This window comes from Hyla sarda, chromosome 9 (genome assembly GCF_029499605.1).
Source record: "Hyla sarda isolate aHylSar1 chromosome 9, aHylSar1.hap1, whole genome shotgun sequence".
Taxonomy (NCBI): Eukaryota; Metazoa; Chordata; class Amphibia; order Anura; family Hylidae; genus Hyla; species Hyla sarda.
Genome location: NC_079197.1, coordinates 79,586,995 through 79,611,192, shown reverse-complemented (window position 1 = coordinate 79,611,192; position 24,198 = coordinate 79,586,995). Strand labels below are relative to the sequence as shown.

General features: G+C 44.7%; 1 protein-coding gene across 2 annotated transcripts in view; it reads right to left on the bottom strand.

Moving 5' to 3' along the window:
• Positions 1–17,575, bottom strand: part of MAGT1 (magnesium transporter 1) — a 35,122-nt gene extending 17,547 nt beyond the window's left edge. The window contains exons 1-3 of one of the 2 annotated variants that reach the window (XM_056539182.1): positions 17,433–17,575; positions 3,950–4,119; positions 2,690–2,807 (exon numbers count right to left, since the gene is read on the bottom strand). In XM_056539182.1, coding sequence (XP_056395157.1) covers positions 2,690–2,807; positions 3,950–4,119 — 288 coding nt within the window. In that variant the 5' untranslated portion in view covers positions 17,433–17,575. Of the gene's footprint in view, positions 1–2,689; positions 2,808–3,949; positions 4,120–17,111; positions 17,358–17,432 lie in introns of those variants that run through there. The other variant, XM_056539181.1, reaches the window with a different exon arrangement.
• Positions 17,576–24,198: the final 6,623 nt, after the last annotated feature.

Genomic DNA, 24,198 nt, shown 5'->3' with positions numbered 1-24,198 from the left:
TGTGTGTATGGCAGGGCCGGTGATGACATCACTCATGGTCCGGGGCTTGAGCTCAAACAAAATCTCTGGCCAAGCCTCTGGAGACAGTATTGGATGATGCATCATGTCAGGAGGAAGGAGCTGTAGACACTGAAAATAAAAAGGACTACACAATTTTCTGTCAGGGGTAATTCAGCTAAAGCGTGCTAAAGACAGTATAATAAGTGATAACACTTTATTAGCAAGTTCTTTATTTAACACCAATCAAATGTCTTCTATCAATCCTACCCCGCAATTTAATAGTAGATTTGTCAGGACGTACATTTATGCCTGTTGCCGTTAAGGGGTTAAATGGGCACTTTTCATTTAAATGGTTTAATCTACATTTAAAAACCAGGCCCTAGGGGTCTCCCTCCTAGTGGCCGGCTGCAGCCTGGCATGACGTCACGCTTGAATTCGGACAGATGCCGGCCTGTCAGACAGGCGGGAGCGAGCATTTTGAAGGAAGAGGATGCACGCAGGCTCCCTGGCCTCGCATGCTGGCCCCGGCTCCTGGGGACAGGTAAAATATGTTGTGGGGGGGGGGGGGGGGGGGGGGGGGGTTGTTCACCTATACAGTATGCCTCCAGTTTCCCCATTACAACTACCAGCATGCCCTGACAGCTAATTGATGTCAGGGCAAGCTGGGAGTTGTAGTGGAGAAACAGCTAGAGGTACACTGAATAGGTGAACTAAGTGCAGAAGTGTCAGCCCTAGCAGGTATCAGTGACCGTGATTGCTGGGGAAGTCTTCCTGGTAGTGAGCACACTACCAGGCAGACAAAAGGCATTTTTAATATATTTAAAAAAAAATAATTAAAGGCAGGGAGGGGGTTAGGGATAGATGGGCAATAGGCTGGGACAGAAAAAAAAAACAACAAAAAATAAATAAATAAAAGGATGGTGGGAGCTAACCTTTAAAAAAATTAAATTAAAATTATCTGTCACATCATAGAGTTATTATGCTACAGAAAGTCATACAGTGGTCCCTCAACTTGAGGCAATGGTCTCAACATACAATGGTCTTTTCTGGACCTTGTAACTTAAAACCATACTCCACATTAGAGATGAGCGAACTTACAGTAAATTCAATTTGTCACGAACTTCTCGGCTCGGCAGTTGATGACTTTTCCTGCATAAATTAGTTCAGCTTTCAGGTGCTCCCGTGGGCTGGAAAAGGTGGATACAGTCCTAGGAGAGACTTTCCTAGGACTGTATCCACCTCTTTTCCAGTCCACAGGATCATTTATGCAGGATAAGTCATCAACTGCCGTGACGAATCGAATTTACTGTAAGTTCGCTCATCTCTACTCCACATACAATGCTACGGACAGTCCAGATCTACAGAAGAACTGACCTATCAGAACTGACATGTCACTGGTAAAACACCTGTATTACTTAAGTGCATGTACTGACTGGTTGTCTGGTAGCGCCTCCTGCACCAGGTCACACCCTCTGGTAGGGTGACACCCCGACCCAGGTGCGTCAGACCATCCCTGTCACAAGCTGTGTTTGTAAGCTCAATCTGCAGTGCAGACTGTTTTGCACAATGAGCACATACAGAAACAGCCTGTGACCGGAATGGTCGGAGGCCTGTGGAGTATAGAGCTCTAGCAGGGGACTTACTCATCTCCTCTTCTGTTCGGCAGCTTTCCCCGCACTGCTTGGGTCATGTGACATAACTAGAGATGAGCGAACTTACAGTATATTCGATTCGTCACGAACTTCTCGGCTCGGCAGTTGCTGACTTATCCTGCATAAATTAGTTCAGCTTTCAGGTGCTCCGGAAAAGGTGGACACAGTCCTAGGAAAGAGTCTCCTAGGACTGTAGCCAACTTTTCCAGCCCACCGGAGCACCTGAAAGCTGAACTAATTTATGCAGGAAAAGTAATCAACTGCCGAATTTACTGTAAGTTCGCTCATCTCTAATCATAACATCACATAACCCTGGCAAGCAGGAAGAACTGTTGATCAGTACGGAGGATACAGGAGCTCAGCAGAGCAGATAGACTTCCGAGGCAGGTAAACTGTGTCCCCCCAACCCCCCCCCCCTTTTACAGCACCAATGCTGTCCCCTTTCCAGCACGATCCCTGCTCAGCGCATCCCCCCCCCCCCCCCTTTTCTTACCAGGGTGCCCCCAGCTGTTGTAAAACTACAACTCCCAGCACAGCCGTTTTCAATGGGTGACACCAACCCTGGCAGCACCACTGGGTGGCTCCTAATTTTTTTTAGGACACTGCATACCGTACAGGGCCCTGAAAAGTCTAATGTCCTCTACATAGACTGATTTACTGCTTCCAGCAGCTCTTTCTTACTTTTATGTTTAAGGACTTTATCTGGCACAGAAGGGTTCACTGCTATCTACCGTCCTGTACAATCCTATATGGTAGACATCTTATTTCAGCTCACTGTACTCTACAGTCATTTCCCTATACTTCTAGATGCCCATACATACATACATTTGCAATTCTAGCACTTTTTCTTTGGAGGTCTGAACAGGTGTGTCAAAAAAAATTTCAATGGGAACACAAGCAACATGATACCATTTGTTATTTTGTGCGCAGGTTCAATGGAATCAAACAGCAGTTTGGTTAGAAGGACGACACCATTACAATAATACCCTGATGAATGCTACATTACCAACACAAAGGCAACACATTTCACACTTTACCATTTGGAAGACATCTGATCCTTCATCAAAATCCACCATAGCAAAGAAAATCCTGTTGGTAAATGCACTTGAGTAACGCCAGGAATTTGCCAGGATCTGGTATTCCTCGTCCGCTTGCCTATACAAGATAGCATGCATGAGAACAAGTTTATTTTAAGGTTTATTGCATTTACACAATGTAGAATACATTTGTTAATTTATACCAAAACATAAAACGAATCCCTATAACTAGCTTTACAAAAAAGTAGCGGGATCTGCTTTGTGCTTTATGTTCAGTGGATCTTGTGCATACACGAAAGAAAATTTATATACTGGGAACATTTCCAGACATTTCTATTTCATAGCTCTAAAAGGAGATAAATAGAAAAAAAAAAATTTGAAAACACTAATAATATCTGGGCAGTCATATTTCCCTGTGAATCAGGTCGCTGACAGACAAATACTGCAGCTATGAAGAAATTCCAGACTATTAGGATTTACAAACATTCTCAGTATTCGCAAAGGTTTGTTTAGTGTCCAGAGTAAAAGACCTATTGAAGGCTTCGGAGAGGGGCACACCCTAATTAGAGATGAGCGAACTTACAGTAAATTTAATTTGTCACGAACTTCTCGGCTCGGCAGTTGATGACTTATCCTGCGTAAATTAGTTCAGCTTTCAGGTGCTCCCGTGGGCTGGAAAAGGTGAATACATTCCTAGGAAAGAGTCTCCTAGGACTGTATCCACCTTTTCCAGCCCACTGGAGCACCTGAAAGCTGAACTAATTTATGCAGGATAAGACATCAACTGCCGAGCCGAGAAGTTCGTGACGAATCGAATTTACTGTAAGTTCGCTCATCTCTAACCCTAATGTATTATAGCCAGATAAACAGTGAAAACACGAATATTTCCATTTATGTGCTAACTATATGTGATTGTGCCACCAACATGACAATTCGCCACTGCAGAAACTCCCAGGGTTATCTGTAGTGCCATCCCACTCGGATAAATGAAGCCTGAAGAACCTTGCCAGGACCAAGCACAGAGATCGGGGGATGTCCTGTATTAGCCACGGGTCCTGGCCGTTGATGGCCGCAGGGACCGCCACAATAGGCGTTTATTCACCATATAAGACGCACCAACTTTTCCCCCCCAGTTTTGGGGAAGAAAAAGTGCGTCTTATACGGCGAAAAATACGGTACATAAACTGAGGAATTATTTGGGGGCCATAATGCAGCATGGAGCCCCATCTATAAATACAGATGACTTTTCCATATCCTTACTTGCAAACAACACACTGCCTGTGTGACTGCAGAGCTGTGAACATGACAATGACAGAATAGTTTCTTGGTGGAGCTTTGATCAGCCGCCGGAACTTATCACCATTCATACGAATAACAGGTCTCTTGCTGGCCCAGTCCATCAGCTGCCCCACCTTCTCGGATAATAACATCTACATATAGAAAAAGAGAAGGGTTAGAGGGAATGGAGGAAGCCAAGTTATGTGCAAGCTCAAAGCATAATTGGACCAAGTAGAAGTTATTGTGCTATAAAACTTATTAGTCTGCAAAAGTGAGGAAGCCAAATGTCCAGAAATATACATGGTATTGGAAGTGGTATGAAAGCTACAATGAGGACTGTATACACTATTTTATAGATCCATTTTGTGTGCTATCCTTTTTTTCATTGATTTCATGCATTTTTCATAGATTCTTTTAAAATCAACTGGTGCCAGAAAGTTAAACAGATTTGTAAATTACGTCTATTTAAAAATCTTAACCCTTCCAGTATTTAGCTGCTGTATGCTCCACAGGAAGTTCTTTTCTTTTTTTTAATTTATTTTCTGTTTGACCACAGTGCTCTCTGCTGACACCTCAGGAACTGTCCAGAGCAGGAACAAATCCCCATAGCAAATCTCTCCTGCTCTGGACAGTTCCTGAGATGGACAGAGGTGTCAGCAGAGAGCACTGTGGTCAGAAAAGAAATTCAAAAAGAAAAGAACTTCCCCTGTAATTTACAGCAGCTGATAAGTACTGGAAGGATTAAGATTTTAAAATAGAATTAACTTACAAATCTGTTTAACCTGTTAAGGACCAAGGGCGTAAACTTACGCCCCTAGTCCCGCTCCCTTGATATAACGCGGGGTTACACGGTAACCCCGCATCATATCGCGGCGGGCCCGGCGTCATAGTGAGCCGCGCGGCTAAAAGCTGAGCCGCGCGGCTAAAAGTGAAAGTAAAAAGTGTCGGCTAGCTCAGGGAGCTGTTCGGGATCGCCGCGGTATAATCGCGGCATCCCGAACAGCTGTAGCACAGGAGGAAGGTCTCTTACCTTCCTTACTGCAGTCCGATCAACGAATGAATGCTTCAAGCCTGAGATCCAGGCTTGAGCATTCAATCGCTGAAAACACTGATTGATGCATTCCTATGGAGATGGATCAATCAGTGGTAAAGATCAGTACATGCAATGTTATAGCCCCCCCTGGGGGCTATAATATGGCATAAGAAAAGTGTAAAAAAAAAAAGTTTGAATCACCCGGCATTTCCAAGAATAAAAAAAAAAAAAAGTGTAAATAAAAATAAACATACGTGGTATCGCCGCGTGCGGAAATGTCCGAATTATAAAAATTAGGGATGTAAGAAAAAAATCGATTCTCGCGATAATCGCGATTTTTCATTTGCCGATACAGAATCGATTCAAAATATTTTTGAATCGATTCTTTTAGGGATGTGGAAATTTTAATAAAACGCACTTTATCTTACCTGCCAACGAGCCCCCGGAGCTCCGGTACAGGTGTTCGGTCCCCGGGCTGTATTCTTCTTACTTCCTGTTAGTACGGCACGTCACATGGAGCTTCAGCCTATCACTGGCCGCAGCGATGTCCCGCCTCCGCTGGTGATAGGCTGAAGCTCCATGTGACGTGCCGGACTAACAGGAAGTAAGAAGAATACAGCCCGGGGACCGAACACCTGTACCGGAGTGTACCGGAGCTCCGCGGGCTCGTTGGCAGGTAAGATAAAGTGCGTTTTATTTTATTTTGCAGCCCGGACGGGATAACATGAGAAAAGTGAGCACCGGAGTACTAGATCGCCGCTGTCAAAGCTGACAGCGGCGTCTATTGGGATCTATGAATGCTCCCAGGTGGGCGATATATCGCGATGTATCGTCACCTAGACGGTATCGCGATATATCGGGATATATCGAATCGCCACACTGGTATCGCGATTCGAATCGAATCGCCAAATTCTTGGCGATTCACACCCCTAATAAAAATATACCGCTTTTTAAACCGCACATTGAATGGTGTATGCGCCAAAAAATTTCAAAGTCCAAAATTGCGTATTTTGTGTCACTTTTTATATCATCCACAGAAAAATTTTTAACACACGCTTAATTACTGCTCAATATTCTTCTTTTATAAAGTTTCACAGAGAAATACAATTCTCACAAAAAATATATTACCCCATGTGCACAAAAAATAAATAAAAAAGAAAAGTAGATTTGAACCTCCGATTCACTGTCCCCTGCTGGACTCTTTCCAGCAGGTGGTGATCAAAGAGGTAAGGCTGCATTCACATCTCGTTTTTGCAATACTGTTGCCGTATCCAGTTTCTGTTAAAAAAAAAAACGCATGTCACCAAACCGGACCGAAACGTATGCAACCGGATATAAGCCTCCTCACGTTTTTAAACTGTATACGGTTTAAAAACAGGTATACGTTTGCATACGTTTTAATACGTTTTTCTTGAAAAAAATATATACGGTTTTAAAGTTTGTCAACATTTTAAATAAAGTTCTTCTTTTTATTAAGTTTCCCAAAAAAATAAATAAATAAATTAAAAACCGTATTGTGCAAACCGGATGTAACCGTATGCACATACGGTTACCATAGAACTCCATTTTAAAATAACCGTATACAGGTTGGATCTGGACACAAAACCGTAATAGACTACGGTTTGGAGTACTGTTAAAAACCGTATACAACCGTAAATGATGCAAAACGTACACAACCTGATGCTACGGTTTACAATGAAATGTCTATGTATACGGTTTGCACTCCGGTTCAATACGGTTTTTTAAACCAAACCGGATACCGCAACCGTATTGCAAAAACGAGGTGTGAATGCAACCTAACTGAGAAATGGGATAAGATTAAAGATCATAAGAAACCAAACTTTATTGGGGAGGAGAGAAAAGCTTTACAACAACTTAAAATGGATGAAAGAATTATTATTAAAAAAAAAGCAGACAAAGGAGGTGTAACGGTGATTCTCGATAAGAGTATGTATGAGTGAAGCTTATAGTCAGCTAAGTGACCAACGAGAAACATAAAACTGAAAAACGACCCAACCATAGAGTTTAAAAAATAAATCTATATATGATATTGAAAGAAGCATGTCAAAATGGTATTATTGGTACACATGAAAAAAGTGCACTAATGAATGATAACCCGAGGACTCCGGTCCTATATTTGTTGCCAGAGGTGCATAAGAATATGGAGAAGCCCCCGGGATGCCCCATTGTCTCGGGGGTGAACTCCATTCTTAGCCCTTTGGCAACTTATGTAGATAGCCATTTGCAAAAGATAGTGACTACCCTACCGAACTGTTTGAGGGACAGAAATCAATTTTTGGATTGCATTGTAGATATAACTGGATTACAGGAGGTTCTACTCTGTACCCTTGACATTAAGAGCCTTTATACCAACATCCCCACTCAGGAGGGGATCCTGGCTATTAAGGAACATCTAATGTTGGATAGTAGTCTTTCCAATTCAAAAATTGCATTTCTGGTTGAACTGTTAGAAATTGTTCTGTTGAAAAACTACTTTAGATTTGGGGAGGAATTTTACCTCCAGAAACAGGGGACCTCGATGGGGTCCCTTGTGGCACCTAGTCTTGCAAATATTTTCATGTGTAAGTTAGAGCCAGTTTATTATTGGACATGACTTAGGTGGGAAGCTGAGGCTGTGGGTCCGCTATGTGGACGATGTGTTCGTCCTCTGGGCGGGTCCACAGTCTCAGCTTCATACATATGTAGAATATCTTCATAAATGTCATCCTTTGATAGAGTTCTCATGCGAGGTGAACAAAAAAGAAATCAGCTACCTGGACGTGAAAGTGGTCAAAAATGCAGAAGGGGGACTGGATACTACATTGTATGTAAAAGATAGCGATCGTTATAACTTATAGCGGCCATGCCCCACAGGTATTCAAGGGAATACCAAAAGGGCAACTTATAAGAACTAAAAGAATTTGCAGCGAGGAGACAGAATTCCAGAAGAACAAAGAAATTATGATGAAAAAGTTTGTCAACAGAGGGTATGATAGAAGAGAAGTGGAGGAGATAGCGGAAGAAGTTGATAAAATACTGAGAGAAGAGCTTAGGAAACATAAAAAGAAAGATCAGAGAAAAGACAATGATGTGACATTTTTTTCTGTTTATGACTGCCATTCTAAACTTATAAAACAGACTATCTGTAAATACTGGGGATTGCTAACAGAGGACGACAAGATCGCCCGTCTGTTTCGTAATCGCCCGAGATTTGCTTATAGAAAAAATAAATCTCTAGCAAACCACCTTATAAGAGCAGATGTAAAAAAGAAAAGTGAGCAAACAGACTTTCTTAAAAGCTAGACAGTCAGGGACGTTTCCCTGCCTGTCATGCCAGAACTGCAATGCTATCATCAAAGGAGATGTCGTGGTGCACCCGATGAAGGGGACGAAAATTCCCATCAGAGGGTGGCACTCATGCAACAGCATGTAAGTGATTTATTTTTTTAAATGCCCTTGTGGTAAAGTCTACGTTGGCCAAACCACAAGGAGCATTAAACAAAGAATTAACGAACACAAGAGCGCAATTAGAACTTTTAAAAAAACAGGACAATGGGAACAGTAATGAAGGTGATGCGGTAAATAAAGAAAAATTTGAAACAAGCATAGCGAGACATTTTTTCGAGCATGGACACCACATGAATTAACTTAGATGGCAGATACTTGAGAATGTTGAAGGAGAAAATAAAGAACAAATCAAAATGAAACTACTGAGAAATGAGGTACGCTGGATACAGAAATTAGGCACTTTAAAAGCGGACGGAATTAATGAGATCTGTAACTTTAATGTTTTTCTATAAATATATGTATACTGGAGCTTTGATATTTTTAAGTGTGTTTTAAATTATTTTTGATACATTTTGTAACTTTGTATTCCCACTGTAGAACTGAGATCTCGCGAGAACAATAGATGTATTTAATCTGGTGATGGGCGTTTTTCACACTATGCTTGACAAAGAAGGCGTTGCCTTTGAAACGTTGTATGGACTTCCACACCCTCGGGTGCAGGAGATGGCCGTTCCAATGGACACATGTAGAGATTAGCGAACTTACAGTAAATTCGATTCGTCACAAACTTCTCGGCTCGGCAGTTGAGGGCTTTTCCTGCATAAATTAGTTCAGCTTTCGGTTGCTCCCGTGGGCTGGAAAAGGTGGATACAGTCCTAGGAGACTCTTTCCTAGGACTGTATCCACCTTTTCCAGCCCACCGGAGCACCGGAAAGCTGAACTAATTTATGCAGGCTAGCAACCGCCGAGCTGAGAAGTTCGTGACGAATCGAATTTACTGTAAGTTCGCTCATCTCTAGACACAGGTTATATGACTACAAAGAACCTGGTGAGCTGCTAAAAGATCTCCGCCGGACACTGCTGTTATATTTTTTGTGCACATGGGGTAATATATTTTTTTGCGAGAATTGTATTTCTCTGTGAAGCTTTATAAAAGAAGAATATTGAGCAGTAATTAAGCGTGTGTTACAATTTTTTCTGTGGATGCATAATACTGAGAGTAGAGCGCTCAGGTGAACCACGCTTACCCTTTGCACACCAGTATCCCTGATTGTAGTTTGCAACACTTTTTATATCATGAAAAGATGAATAAAAAGCGATCAAAAAGTCTGAGCAATGCAAAAATGGTACCGACAAAAACTTCAGATCACGGCGCAAAAAATTAGCCCTCACAGCCCCCTGAACATGGAAAAAAAAAAAAAAAAAAAAAGTTATAGGGCTCAGAAAATGACAATTTTAAACGTATACATTTTCCTGCATGTAGTTATGATTTTTTTTCAGTAGTAATACAAAATCAAACCTATACAAGTAGGGTATCATTTTAACCGTATGGACCTAGAGAAGAAAAGGTGTCATTTTTTACGAAAAATTTACTACGTAGAAACGGAAGCCCCAAAAAGTTACAAAATGGCATTTTTTTTTCAATTTTGGCGCACAATGATTTTTTTTCCGTTTCGCCGTAGATTTTTGGGTACAATGACTGATGTCATTACAAAGTAGAATTGGTGGCGCAAAAAATACGCCATAATACAGATTTTTAGCTGCAAAATTGAAAGAGTTATGATTTTTTAAAAGGTAAGGAGGAAAAACGAAAGTGCAAAAAACAAAAAACGCCTGGTCCTTAAGGGGTTAACTTTCTGGCATCAGTTGCTTTTAAAAAAAAATGTTATAGAGGTGCTCAAGGAATCGGGAGATCATTTGATCTGCAGATATGGGGACAGGACTGTTCATCATAAGAAATTCTTCCATGGGTAAGAACCATGATCACTGGGTTATATATTTACATGTTCTCTATGTGAATATACACAAGAACCTATGTCACTGCAACCCACCTCCCAGGCTATACAAACTGACCATGTGCCATCCTCAGTGATCCTCAGCTTTTGTTCACCACATGTCTATAAAGAGGTTTTTATATAAAGTGAAACCGCTCCTTAAAACATGAGATGAGCAACCCCTTACCTAGACCACATTTTTTATGAGAGTTTTTTTGTTTTACCGCATATCATATATTCTGTTTTAAGAAGATCATACCTTTAGAAGACTAATGAGATCAGGAGACATACTGAATTCCCAAGCAAGTCCAGGGGGACATCCGGTAAATCTCCTGATCATGTTAGTCTTAGGCCAGGGGGATTGCCCGGGAGTTTTAAACATCCCGCTAACAGAGCACAGTGATGATACAGTATGCTTAATTGTCCGGGCAGCGCTGTTTTCTGCTGCTTGGACGCCAGGCAATTTTATATAAGCACCCAGGCATCTGATTAGGTAGTGGGGACATTTGCACAAGTACTCGTGCAAATGCCCCTGCTACCTACAAGTACTCGTGCAAATGCCCCCGCTACCTACAAGTACTCGTGCAACTGTCTGGTATCTCTGCCAATAAAAGTACTGTACATAAATAATCAAATAAACCTACCACGTGACTTCAGTTGTAAAACAAAGAAAACCTGTATGGGGAATTTCTTACACAGCTTTTTGTGGCAGGAAGAGGAAAAGTAGAGGAAAATTTCACCAGTTGCCCATAGAAATTAATCAAATTGTTTCTTTGATTGTCTAGAGGCTTTTTTTTTATTTATTAAAAAGGCAATCTGATTGGTTGCTATGGGCAACTGGTCAAATTTTCCTCTACACAAGTATTAAAGGGGTACTCTGGTGGAAAACTTTTTTTTTTTTTTTTTTTTAATCAACTGGTGCCAGAAAGTTAAACACATTTGTAAATTACTTCTATTTAACCCCTTAAGGACCCGGGGTTTTTCCATTTTTGCATTTTCGTTTTTTCCTCCTTACCTTTAAAAAATCATAACTCTTTCAAAAAGTCATTGTGAGACAAAATTGAAAAAAACAAAACAAAAACAAAAAAACGCCATATTGCAACAATACATATTTCGGTAAAAATGACACCTTCTCTTTATTCTGTAGGTCCATACGATTAAAATGATACCCTACTTATATAGATTTGATTTTGTCGGACTTCTGGAAAAATCCTAACTACATGCAGTAAAATTTATACGTTTAAAATGGTCATCTTCTGACCCCTATAACTTTTTTATTTTTCCATGTACGGGGTGGTATGAGGACTTTTTAGCGGTACCATTTTTGTTGATCGCTTTTTATTCATCTTTCATGATATAAAAAGTGACTAAAAATACGTTATTTTGAACTTCGTAATTTTTTCCGCGTATGCAATTGACCATGAATTAACAATATATTTTTATATTTCCGACATTTCCGCACGCCGCGATACTACGTTTTATTTATTTATTTATTTATTTTAAATGGGAAAAGGGGGGCGATTCAAACTTTTATTAGGGGAGGGGATAAATGATCTTTATTCACTTTTTTTTGCACTTTTTTTTCCCAGTGTTATAGCTCCCATAGGGACCTATAACACTGCACACACTGATCTTTTACATTGATCACTGGTTTCTCAAAGGAAACCACTGATTGCTGATTCTGCTGCTTGCCTGCTCATGCCTGGATCTCAGGCACTGAGCAGTCATTCGACGATCAGACAGCATGGAGGCAGGTAGGCTGTCATGTAAGCTGTTAGGGATGCCGCGGCGATCCCGAACAGCTCCCTGAGCTAACTAGCAACGTTTTAGTTTCACTTTAGACGCGGCGATCAACTTTGCGTGCGGCACCGCGATCAATGCCGCGCGCTATTAGCCACGGGTCCCAGCAGTTGTTAGAGGCTGGGCCCGACCCGCTATGATGCGGGGCCATGCCGTGGCCCCGCTTTATAGAACGGGAGCGGACTCATGACGTACCGGTACGTCATGAGTCCTTACCAGGTTTATCTTTATAAAAAAAAAAATCATAACTTTCAATTTTGCACCTAAAAATCCATATGATTGCTTATTTTTGGCACCACCAATTCTATTCTGTAATGACGTCAGTCATTTTACCCAAAAATTTATGGCGAAACGGAAAAAAAAATTATTGTGAGACAAAATAAAAAAGAAAACACAATTTTGTAAATTTTGGGGGCTTCCGTTTCTACACAGTACATTTTTCAGTAAAAATGACACCTTATCTTTATTCTGTAGGTCCATACGGTTAAAATGATACCCTACTTATATAGGTTTGATTTTGTCACACTTCTGGAAAAAATCATAACTACATGCAGAAAAAATTATACGTTTAAAATTGTCCTCTTCTGACCCCTATAACTTTTTTATTTTTTCGCCGTGATCTGAAGTTTTTAGCGGTACCATTTTTGTATTGATCGGGTTTTTTGGTCTTTGGAATGTTTTTGCAAATGTTTAATTTATGATATATTTTTATAATTCGGACATTTCCCCACGCGGCGATACCACATATGTTTATTTTTATTTACACTTTTTTTTTTTAAATGGGAAAAGGGGGGTGATTCAAACTTATTAGGGAAGGGGCCAAATGATCTTCACTTTTTATTTGTAATGTTATAGCTCCCATAGGGGGCTACAATCCTGCACATACTGATCTTTTACATTGATCAATGGTTTCTCATAGGAAACCACTGATCAATGATTCTGCTGCTTGACTGCTCATGCCTGGATCTCAGGCACTGAGCAGTCATTCGGCGATCAGACAGCGAGGAGGGAGGTAGGGACCCTAAGGTTGTCCTGTAAGCTGTTCGGGATGCTGTGATTTCATTGCAGCGATCCTCAACAGCTCCCTGAGCTAACCGTCATTTTGGACGTGGCTTTCAACCTTTAACGCCACACCTAAAGGGTTAATAGCGTGCGGCACCGCGTTATAGAACGGGAGTGGACTCATAACATACCGGTACGTCATGGGTCCTTAACTCCTTAAGGACACATGACGTACTGGAACGTCATGTGTCCGCTCCCGATCTATAACGCGGGGCCACGACGTGGCCCCACGTCATAGCGGGCCGGGACCCGTGGCTAAAAGCGCCCGGCATTGATCACGGTGCCGCGCGCTGTTAACCCTTTACACATGGCGTTCAAAGTTGAACGCCGCGTCTAAAGTGAAAGTATGCCGGTTAGCTCAGGGAGCTTTTTGGGATAGCCGCGGCGAAATCGCGGCATCCCGAACAGCTTACAGGACAGCTGGAGGATCCCTACCTGCCCCCTTGCTGTCCGGTCGCCGAATGACTGCTCAGTACCTGAGATCCAGGCATGAGCAGTCAAGCGGCAGAATCATCGATCACTGGTTTCCTATGAGAAACCAGTGATCAATGTAAAAGATCAGTGTGTGCAGTGTTATAGGTCCCTATGGGAGCTATGACGCTGCAAAAAAAAGTGAAAAAAAAGTGAAGATCATTTAACCCCTCCCCTATTAAAAGTTTGAATCACCCCCCTTTTCCCATAAAAAAAAAACTGTGTAAATAAAAATAAAAACATATGGTATCACCGCGTGCGGAAATGTCCGAATTATAAAAATATATCGTTCATTAAACCACACGTCAATGGCGTACGTGCAAAAAAAATAGTCCTATCAATAAGTCCTATCAATGCAAAAAGGGTACCGCTAAAAACTTCAGATCACGGTGCAAAAAATGAGCCCTTATACCGCCCCATATGCGCAAAAATTAAAAAGTTATAGGGGTCAGAAGATGACAATTTTTAACGTATAAATTTTCCTGCATGAAGTTATGATTTTTTCCAGAAGTACGACAAAATCAAACCTATATAAGTAGGGTATCATTTTAACCGTATGGACCTACAGAATAAAGATAAGGTGTCATTTTTACGGAAAAATGCACTGCGTACAAATGGAAGCCCCCAAAACTTACAAAACAGCGTTTTGTTTTTTTTTCAATTTTGTCTCACAATGATTTTTTTTCCGCTTTGCCATCGATTTTTTGGGCAAAATGACTGACGTCTTTACAAAGTAGAATTGGTGGCGCAAAAAATAAACCATCATATGGATTTTTAGGTGCAAAATTTAAAGAATTATGATTTTTTAAAGGCAAGTAGGAAAAACGAAAATGCAAAAACCTTCGGTCCTTAAGGGTTAAAAATCTTAATCCTTCCAGTACTTATCAGCTGCTGTATGCTACAGAGTAAGTTCTTTTCTTATTGAATTTATTTTCTGTCTGACCACAGTGCCCCCTGCTGACACCTCTGTCCAGAGCAGGAGAGGTTTGCTATGGGGATTTGTTCCTAAAATGGGCAGAGGTGTCAGCAGAGAGCACTGTGGTCAGACAAAAAAAAAATTCTAAAAAGAAAAGAACTTCCTGTGGAGCATACAGCAGCTGTTAAGTACTGGAAGGATTAAGATTTTTGAATAGAAGTGAAGTACAAATCTTTTTAACTTTCTGGCACCAGTTGATTTTATTTATTTTTTCCCTCTAATAATCTTTTTATTGGTAAATTTCAATTTACAAAAGCAAGACGTTTTCCAACATGGACATGTTATCTCAAAATAGTTTTTCAATATACAATACTACACATTATGATTACATACAACATGTTCCCCAAACATAGTCCATACTAGCCCCACCACCCCATGCCATGCCTGCATGAAGAGAGAAAAAAAAAAATTTGATTTGATTTAAAAAAAAAAAAATTTGTTTTCGACCAGAGTACCCCTTTAATCTCCTTCCATAACTTTAAAAGTTTACGTAGGCTTCAGATAGTAAACTTTTAAACTCCTCCAATATATACCTGTACAAACAATCTAAACTAAAAAGAGCACCGGCGTATAAGACGCACCCAATTTATAGGTGCAAAATCTAAAAAAATAAAGATTTTGAACCCAAGAGTGGTCTTCAACCTGCGGACCTCCAGATGTTGCAAAACTACAACTCCCAGCATGCCCGGACAGCCGTTGGCTGTCCGGGCATGCTGGGAGTTGTAGTTTTGCAACATCTGGAAGTCCGCAGATTGAAGACCACTGCATAGGAGGTAATACTCTCGTGTCCCCGCCGCTCCGGACCCGACACCGCTGCCCTGGATGTCGCTCCATCGCTGTCGCCGTGTCCCCGTCGCTCCGGAACATCTCTGCTGCCGGCTGGGTATCCTCGCTCTCCGTCGCCGCCATCACGTCGTTACGCACGCTGACGCACGAACGCGACGACGTGGAAGGAGAGCGCCGGCCATACAGGGGATCCCTGAATGGAGAAGACACCGAGGAGGCAGGTAAGGTCCCTCCCGGTGTCCCGTAAGCACTAACCCGGCTATTCAGTCGGGGCTGTTCGGAACCGCCACAGTGAAATCGCGGCGGTCCCGAACAGCCCGACTGAACAGCCGGGTTAGTGTCACTTTCCCTTCAGACGCGGCGGTCAGCTTTGATTGCCGCGTCTGAAGGGTTAATACAGGGCATGTCCTGTATTAGCCGCGGGTCCCGGCCGTTGATGGCCGCAGGGACCGCCGCGATAGGGGTGTATTCGCCGTATAAGAAGCACCAACTTTTCCCCCCCAGTTTTGGGGAAGAAAAAGTGCGTCTTCTATGGCGAAAAATATGGTAAGTTCAAGTACACATTAAATAGCTCAGAATTTACACGAATTCACAAGCCCTCTCCAAAACAATAAGAGACCACTGCTGCTGAACAGCCAAGTGCAGAGAAGCCATGGCTCCTTGTGACTAGGTTTTATGGGGCCTACTATGGTCACTAGGTGTCCATACACACTATGAGGGACTGCCCTGCTCAGCCAATCATTGACAGGTGAGACGTCACTGAGGAAAGACACTCAATGGAAAAATGGGAGCATTAGGTCGGGTTCACACAAGGCAATATGTGCGGCAGGTTCGCACGGAAAATACCTGTGGACATTCCCACATTTGCCCTGTTGGCACTGCTTTGAAATGCGTTGCCTCATAGACAACAATGCAGTTCCTTGTGACTCCGCAGAAAGAATAGACATGTCTACTCTTTCTGCAGATGCCGCAATCGGAATTTCCACAGCAAAAACATCTTGCGTGGAAATTCTGCAGTGTGAAGAGTGCAGCAGAATCCCACTGAATTCAATGGAACTCTGCACCAATCCGCCATGTGAACATACCCTTTAGGTTCACAGACTTGATGCGCAGGATTTTCTGCTACAGATTTCAATGTAAACTAAATGACTGAGCACAGCTTCTAATCTGCAGTTACAAATCCTGCGCATCAAATCTGTGCAGGATCCTGTATGTGTGGGGAAATCCCACCTTATAAAGGGATGACACACAGCAAGGACATGGAGGAGGATACCCTCATTTTCTCTGCACTGGAACACACAATCACTTTATGGCTGTGCTCTCCAAACTATGTCCCTCCAGATGTTGCTAGACTATAACTCCCAGGATGTTGCAAAACTACAGCTCCCAGTATGCCCGGACAGCCAACGGCTGTCCGGGCATACTGGGAGCTGTAGTTTTGCATCATCAGGAAGGATATAGTTTGAAGACCACAGCTGTATAATGCAGGAAGTGTGACGTCACATTAGGCCTACTATGTTATGTTGTCATCAGAGTCCACCAGGAGAATCCAGAGCAGAGCTCCCATCTGTCACGTGCTCCTCACAGTCTCTGCACTGCTCATCATTACACTATGTAGCTGGATAAAGGACAAGGGAACCTCTACAGGCTGCCAGTCCTTCCAGGAACACTTTCTGCTCTTAGGACCATGATCTGAAGGCGCCCTCTGATAACTCCCTGCTGTGCCGGACCCACCTCTTTCTTCTTTTGGCCGTCAGAGAGCCCCCCGCACAGAGCGAGCAGGATCACCACAGCCAACATTACTTTCACGGCCGCCGCCATCTCCCCCGGCTAAACTTTCCACCGACCAGGAAGCCCGGGAGGAGGCGTCACCTCACCACTACGTCTACATGGTGGGGGAAGGGGGTGTTCTAGTGGCCGCTCTTGATTGGAGCACACTGTGGAGCACAGCCAATCAGCGAGCGGCAAGCTGTTCTAGTCTTATTTGTCAGCAGGACAGTGGGCGGGGCCAGTGTGACAGTTTCATTCATGGGCAGCGGAGCTCCGCGTTCTCACCTGCAGACAATGGCGCCGGTGTGAGGTGGAAACTTGCGACCGCTTCTCCCCTCAGCTCTCCGAAGGTTTCCGAACCTAGAGCTGGGGGAGGGAAGGCAGAGCAGGGGGAGAAAGAAGGCAGAGCGGGGGGAGAGAGGACGTACACAGCTCCCCCTCCCTAATGATTTCTATGTGTGAAGGGGGACAGACTGCACGCATCTCCCCTCCCCCTGCTTTGCTTTTGGAGGACGCAGGTCTCCACTGGAGAAAGAAGACAGAGCAGGGGAGGATGACAAAGTGCACGGGCTGGGGATTTTTAGACTGCAGGGACTGGGTAATAAATCTCAGTCTGGGGATGATTTCTATGTGTGAAGGGGGGGAGGTTGGACAGGCTTGGAGTTGTAGTCCCTTTTGTGTGTGTATCCCAACCAGCGCTGAGTTATATTAGTGTGTTTTTAGATATATATATATATATATATATATATGTGTGTGTGTGCACTCTGCCCCACCCCCTCAGCCCAACCCTATATAAGTAGTAGTTAGGTACACAAGGGCCTTTTCTTTACTAGCAGCCTCCCTTTTACACCATGTTCACACTGGTGTGATGCTGTGGGGCGTCCGTGGCGCCGTGTCTGCGGGGAGGTGCGACCCATGGACTGGTTTGAGTGGCATTGGGGCCGCTCTGCCAGTGGGTCGTTCCCCCTGTGGGCACTGGTGTCGCGGCGGTGGTGGTCGCCGCCCAGTGCTATGCCATTTTATGCTAGGGACCCACTCAAATTAGGTGGCCTTGACGTGGTGAGTGGGCTTGTACCTTTTGATCAAAATGTATACTAACAACCTGTTAGTTTTTGAATTTATGCTGAGAAGCAATTAGATCAAAATATAATATGCAGATGTGCGACCATGTCTGTTTCTTCTACCTGAATTCACATTATATATATATATATATATATATATATATATATATATACATACACACACAGTGGTCCCTCAACATACGATGGTAATTCGTTCCAAATGAAAGATCGTTAGTTGAAACCATCGTATGTTGAGGGATCCGTGCAATGTAAAGTATAGGACAGTGGTCTCCAACCTGCAGACCTCCAGATGTTGCAAAACTACAATGCCCAGCATGCTCGGACAACTAAGGGCTGTCCAGGCATGCTGGAAGTTGTAGTTTTGCAACATCTGGAGGTCTGCAGGTTGAAGACCACTGGTATAGGAGGTTATACAGTACTCACCTGTCCCCGCCGCTAACCGCTGCCCTGGATGTCGCCCTCCATCGCTGTAGCCGCGTCCCTGGACCATCTCTGCTGCGTCTCTTCATCGCCGTAATCACGTCGCTGCGCACACCGCTCCTATTGGATGACGGGACGGGATGACTTCCGCATTCAATGCAGACTAATCAGACAGTAGCATTGTATTACCATGGTGTAAGCCAGCACTGCGGCTTGCGCCTGTGCATATCTATTACGGCGCACTACGTGGCATCTTACATAGGGGCAAACAGTACTTGCATGTGAGTCGTGGATGGAGGTGTCAGCTCCCAACAGAATGCAGGGTCCCAAGATCCAGCCACTGTCAGGATGGCACTAGGGGCACAGTGGCGCCCGCTGGGTACCGCTGAAACCCCTGTAGCCACTGACATATTCCCCCACAGCACATAAAGTAGTATATATTATTCATTTTTAACAGAGAAAAGGCTGAACCAATGGTAATGCCACATTCATCTTCCCACACATTCAATGTGAATTCCGGTCCCTAATACAAGGCAAAAAAACTGTACAAAAACTATATAAGGGTTTGTTGATAGGCGAAGTGTTCCACTTTCATTTCATTCCAAATCTGTAAAAATATACAAAGAGATGAAATTAGTAATTGTATAAAAATCTCTCCCCCTGTATCGAATCATAAAGGTGAAAAAATATATTCAACATATGTTCATTCAGTTTTCCAACTCTCAAACTAAAAACGAGTGAACAGATATAATGGAGCTATGACAGGAGTTATCTAGTATACATATTGTAATTGATTTTAAATTATCTAGTATACATATAGTTATTGATTTTAAATTCAACATTGAGTCCTCCCTGCTTGAGAGAACCCAATTTGAATATCCACTGTAATTCCCTCTTTTTCAACATGGAAACCCTATCCCCACCATGTTTCGGAGGGGGGATATGGTCCAATATCATAGCCTTCAAATCACCTTCCTGATGGTTGTGTTCTAAGAAATGTTTAGAGACTGGCAAATCAACTCAACTCAAATAATTTGTCGTTTCCCCCACATAGACCGATCTGCATGGACACCAAAGGATGTAGATAATACAATTAGAATTACATGTCAAATAAAACTTTATTTTATATTCAATTCCTGTCTGTGGATGTACAAAACTGTGGCCCCTCTGCACATATTTACAATTAATACATGCACAGCAAGGGAAACATCCCATTTTCTGTGGAGCCAGGAATGTTTGTTTATTAATTGGTCTGGTGGATACATCCGTCTTGACTAATCTATTCTTTAGATTAGGAGCTCTCCGATAAGAAATGAAAGGTCACTGTTGGAATTCCTTAATCCGGGGGTGCCCCTCACCCACCAAGTGCCAGTGCTGATTAATGATCTGTGCAATTTTGCTAGACTTGTCATTGAACGTGGAGACAAATGGGATCCTTATCTGTACTTCTGGGTCTCTTGTACTCCCTATGTCTCCCCGTTCAATCCGCTCCCTATGTCTCGACACAAGGCGGGTCAGGTATCCCCTAGATTTAAAAGCATCAGACATTTTTGTCAAGGCCTTGTCCAATTCGTGTCGGTAATGCGTTGGGCCCTTAGCATTTGGCTGTAAGGTAATGACTAGACCATGGGGCATGGATGACAACTCTTAGTAGGTTGTTACAATCCGTGCTTTTCACATATAGATCCGTTGTCAATCCACCCCCCCCCTCCCATGATCGAGACCGCCACATCCAGAAATTGTACAGTGTCCTGTGAGTAAACAATCGTGAACTTGACATCCTCATCCATTGTATTTAAAAAGGTGTAAAAAGCATTTAGTTCTACTTCCGATCCCGACCAGATGAGGAAGACGTCGTCTATGTATCTCCACCACCCCAGGACATGCCTGAAGTGGTGGGACACAGAGAACCGTCTCCTCCAAATAAGCCATAAAAATATTAGCATCACTTGGGCCCACGTTACTCCCCATTGCTACTCCCCTACACTGTAAAAAGAACTGGTCATCAAAAACTAAATAGTTATTTCTCAAAATTAACTCCAGCAGTGTGACAATCAATTCTATTTCCCTAGATCCTTTTTCATCAGCTAACAATGCTTGCTTAACCGCTGTTACGCCGATCGCTCCGGGTCCCTGCTCCTCCCCGGAGCGCTCGCGGCGTTCCTCTCTCTGCAGCGCCCCGGTCAGACCCGCTGACCGGGAGCGCTGCACTGACTCTGCCGGCAGGGATGCGATTCGCATAGCGGGACGCGCCCGCTCGCGAATCGCATCCCAAGTCACTCACCTGTCCCGGTCCCCGGCTGTCACGTCCTGGCGCGCACGGCTCCGCTCCTTAGGGGGCGCACGCCAGCTCTCTAAGATTTAAAGGGCCAGTGCACCAATGATTGGTGCCTGGCCCAATCAGTCTAATTAGCTTCCACCTGCTTCCTGTGTATATGACTTCTCTTCCCCTTCACTTCCTTGCCGGATCTTGTTGCCTTTGTGCCAGAGAAAGCGTTACTGTGTTTGCCTTACCAGTGTACCTGACCTCTTGCTGTTGCTATTGACTACGAACCTTGCCGCCTGCCCCGACCTTCTGCTACGTCTGACCTTGCCTCTGCCTAGTCCTTCTGTCCCACGCCTTCTCAGCAGTCAGCGAGGTTGAGCCGTTGCCGGTGGATACGACCTGGTTGCTACCGCCGCAGCAAGACCATCCCGCTTTGCGGCGGGCTCTGGTGAATACAAGTAGCAACCCTAGAACCGGTCCACCGACACGGTCCACTCCAATCCCTTGCTGACACAGAGGATCCACATCCAGCTAGCCGAATCCTAACAACCGCCAATGTCCCCCTATCATAAGGAATATATGTGTACAAATTCACCACGTCGAATGAGACAATGAAGGCCCCTACTGGTAAGAGTATGGTTCTGAACTTAGACAGGAAATCTGTTGTGTCCTTAACAAAGGACTTGGCTCCCATGGCGTATTTTCGTAGAATTTTGTCTAGAAAGATAGAAATATTAGACATAATAGAGTCACGGCCGGAAACAATTGGTCTGCCCGGTGGTCGTTTCAAATCCTTATGTATTTTTGGCAGTAAATACAGCATGGGAGTCACTGGGTTGTTGTTACGCCGAGCGCTCCGGGTCCCCGCTCCTCCCCGGAGCGCTCGCTTCACTCTCCCCGCGGCAGCGCTCCGGTCACGTCCTCTGACCCGGGGCGCTGCGATTCCGCTGCCAGCCGGGATGCGATTCGCGATGCGGGTAGCGCCCGCTCGCGATGCGCACCCCGGCTCCCCTACCTGACTCGCTCTCCGTCTGTTCTGTCCCGGCGCGCGCGGCCCCGCTCCCTAGGGCGCGCGCGCGCCGGGTCTCTGCGATTTAAAGGGCCACTGCGCCGCTGATTGGCGCAGTGGTTCCAATTAGTGTGTTCACCTGTGCACTTCCCTATATCACCTCACTTCCCCTGCACTCCCTTGCCGGATCTTGTTGCCTTAGTGCCAGTGAAAGCGTTCCTTGTGTGTTCCTTGCCTGTGTTTCCAGACCTTCTGCCGTTGCCCCTGACTACGATCCTTGCTGCCTGCCCCGACCTTCTGCTACGTCCGACCTTGCTTTTGCCTACTCCCTTCTACCGCGCCTATCTTCAGCAGCCAGAGAGGTGAGCCGTTGCTAGTGGATACGACCTGGTCACTACCGCCGCAGCAAGACCATCCCGCTTTGCGGCGGGCTCTGGTGAAAACCAGTAGTGGCTTAGAACCGGTCCACTAGCACGGTCCACGCCAATCCCTCTCTGGCACAGAGGATCCACTACCTGCCAGCCGGCATCGTGACAGTAGATCCGGCCATGGATCCCGCTGAAGTTCCTCTGCCAGTTGTCGCTGACCTCACCACGGTGGTCGCCCAGCAGTCACAACAGATAGCGCAACAAGGCCAACAGCTGTCTCAACTGACCGTTATGCTACAACAGTTACTACCACAGCTTCAGCAGTCATCTCCTCCGCCAGCTCCTGCACCTCCTCCGCAGCGAGTGGCCGCTCCTGGGATACGCTTATCCTTGCCGGATAAATTTGATGGGGACTCTAAGTTTTGCCGTGGCTTTCTTTCCCAATGTTCCCTGCATCTGGAGATGATGTCGGACCTGTTTCCCACTGAAAGGTCTAAGGTGGCTTTCGTAGTCAGCCTTCTGTCCGGAAAAGCCCTGTCATGGGCCACACCGCTCTGGGACCGCAATGACCCCGTCACTGCCTCTGTACACTCCTTCTTCTCGGAAATCCGAAGTGTCTTTGAGGAACCTGCCCGAGCCTCTTCTGCTGAGACTGCCCTGTTGAACCTGGTCCAGGGTAATTCTTCCGTTGGCGAGTATGCCGTACAATTCCGTACTCTTGCTTCAGAATTGTCCTGGAATAATGAGGCCCTCTGCGCGACCTTCAAAAAAGGCCTATCCAGCAACATTAAAGATGTTCTGGCCGCACGAGAAATTCCTGCTAATCTACATGAACTTATTCACCTAGCCACTCGCATTGACATGCGTTTTTCCGAAAGGCGTCAGGAACTCCGCCAAGATATGGACTCTGTTCGCACGAGGCGTTTCTTCTCCTCGGCTCCTCTCTCCTCTGGTCCCCTGCAATCTGTTCCTGTGCCTCCCGCCGTGGAGGCTATGCAGGTCGACCGGTCTCGCCTGACACCTCAAGAGAGGACACGACGCCGTATGGAGAACCTCTGCCTGTACTGTGCTAGTACCGAACACTTCCTGAGAGATTGTCCTATCCGTCCTCCCCGCCTGGAAAGACGTACGCTGACTCCGCACAAAGGTGAGACAGTCCTTGATGTCTACTCTGCTTCTCCACGTCTTACTGTGCCTGTGCGGATGTCTGCCTCTGCCTTCTCCTTCTCTACAGTGGCCTTCTTGGACTCTGGATCTGCAGGAAATTTTATTTTGGCCTCTCTCGTCAACAGGTTCAACATCCCGGTGACCAGTCTCGCCAGACCCCTCTACATCAATTGTGTAAATAATGAAAGATTGGACTGTACCATACGTTTCCGCACGGAGCCCCTTCTTATGAGCATCGGATCTCATCATGAGAGGATTGAACTTTTGGTCCTCCCCAATTGCACCTCGGAAATTCTCCTTGGACTTCCCTGGCTTCAACTTCATTCCCCTACCCTGGATTGGTCCACTGGGGAGATCAAGAGTTGGGGGTCCTCTTGTTCCAAGAACTGTCTAAAACCGGTTCCCAGTAACCCTTGCCGTAACTCTGTGGTTCCTCCAGTAACCGGTCTCCCTAAGGCCTATATGGACTTCGCGGATGTTTTCTGCAAAAAACAAGCTGAGACTCTACCTCCTCACAGGCCTTATGATTGCCCTATCGACCTCCTCCCGGGCACTACTCCACCCCGGGGCAGAATTTATCCTCTCTCTGCCCCAGAGACTCTTGCCATGTCCGAATACGTCCAGGAGAATCTAAAAAAGGGCTTTATCCGTAAATCCTCCTCTCCTGCCGGAGCCGGATTTTTCTTTGTGTCCAAAAAAGATGGCTCCCTACGTCCTTGCATTGACTACCGCGGTCTTA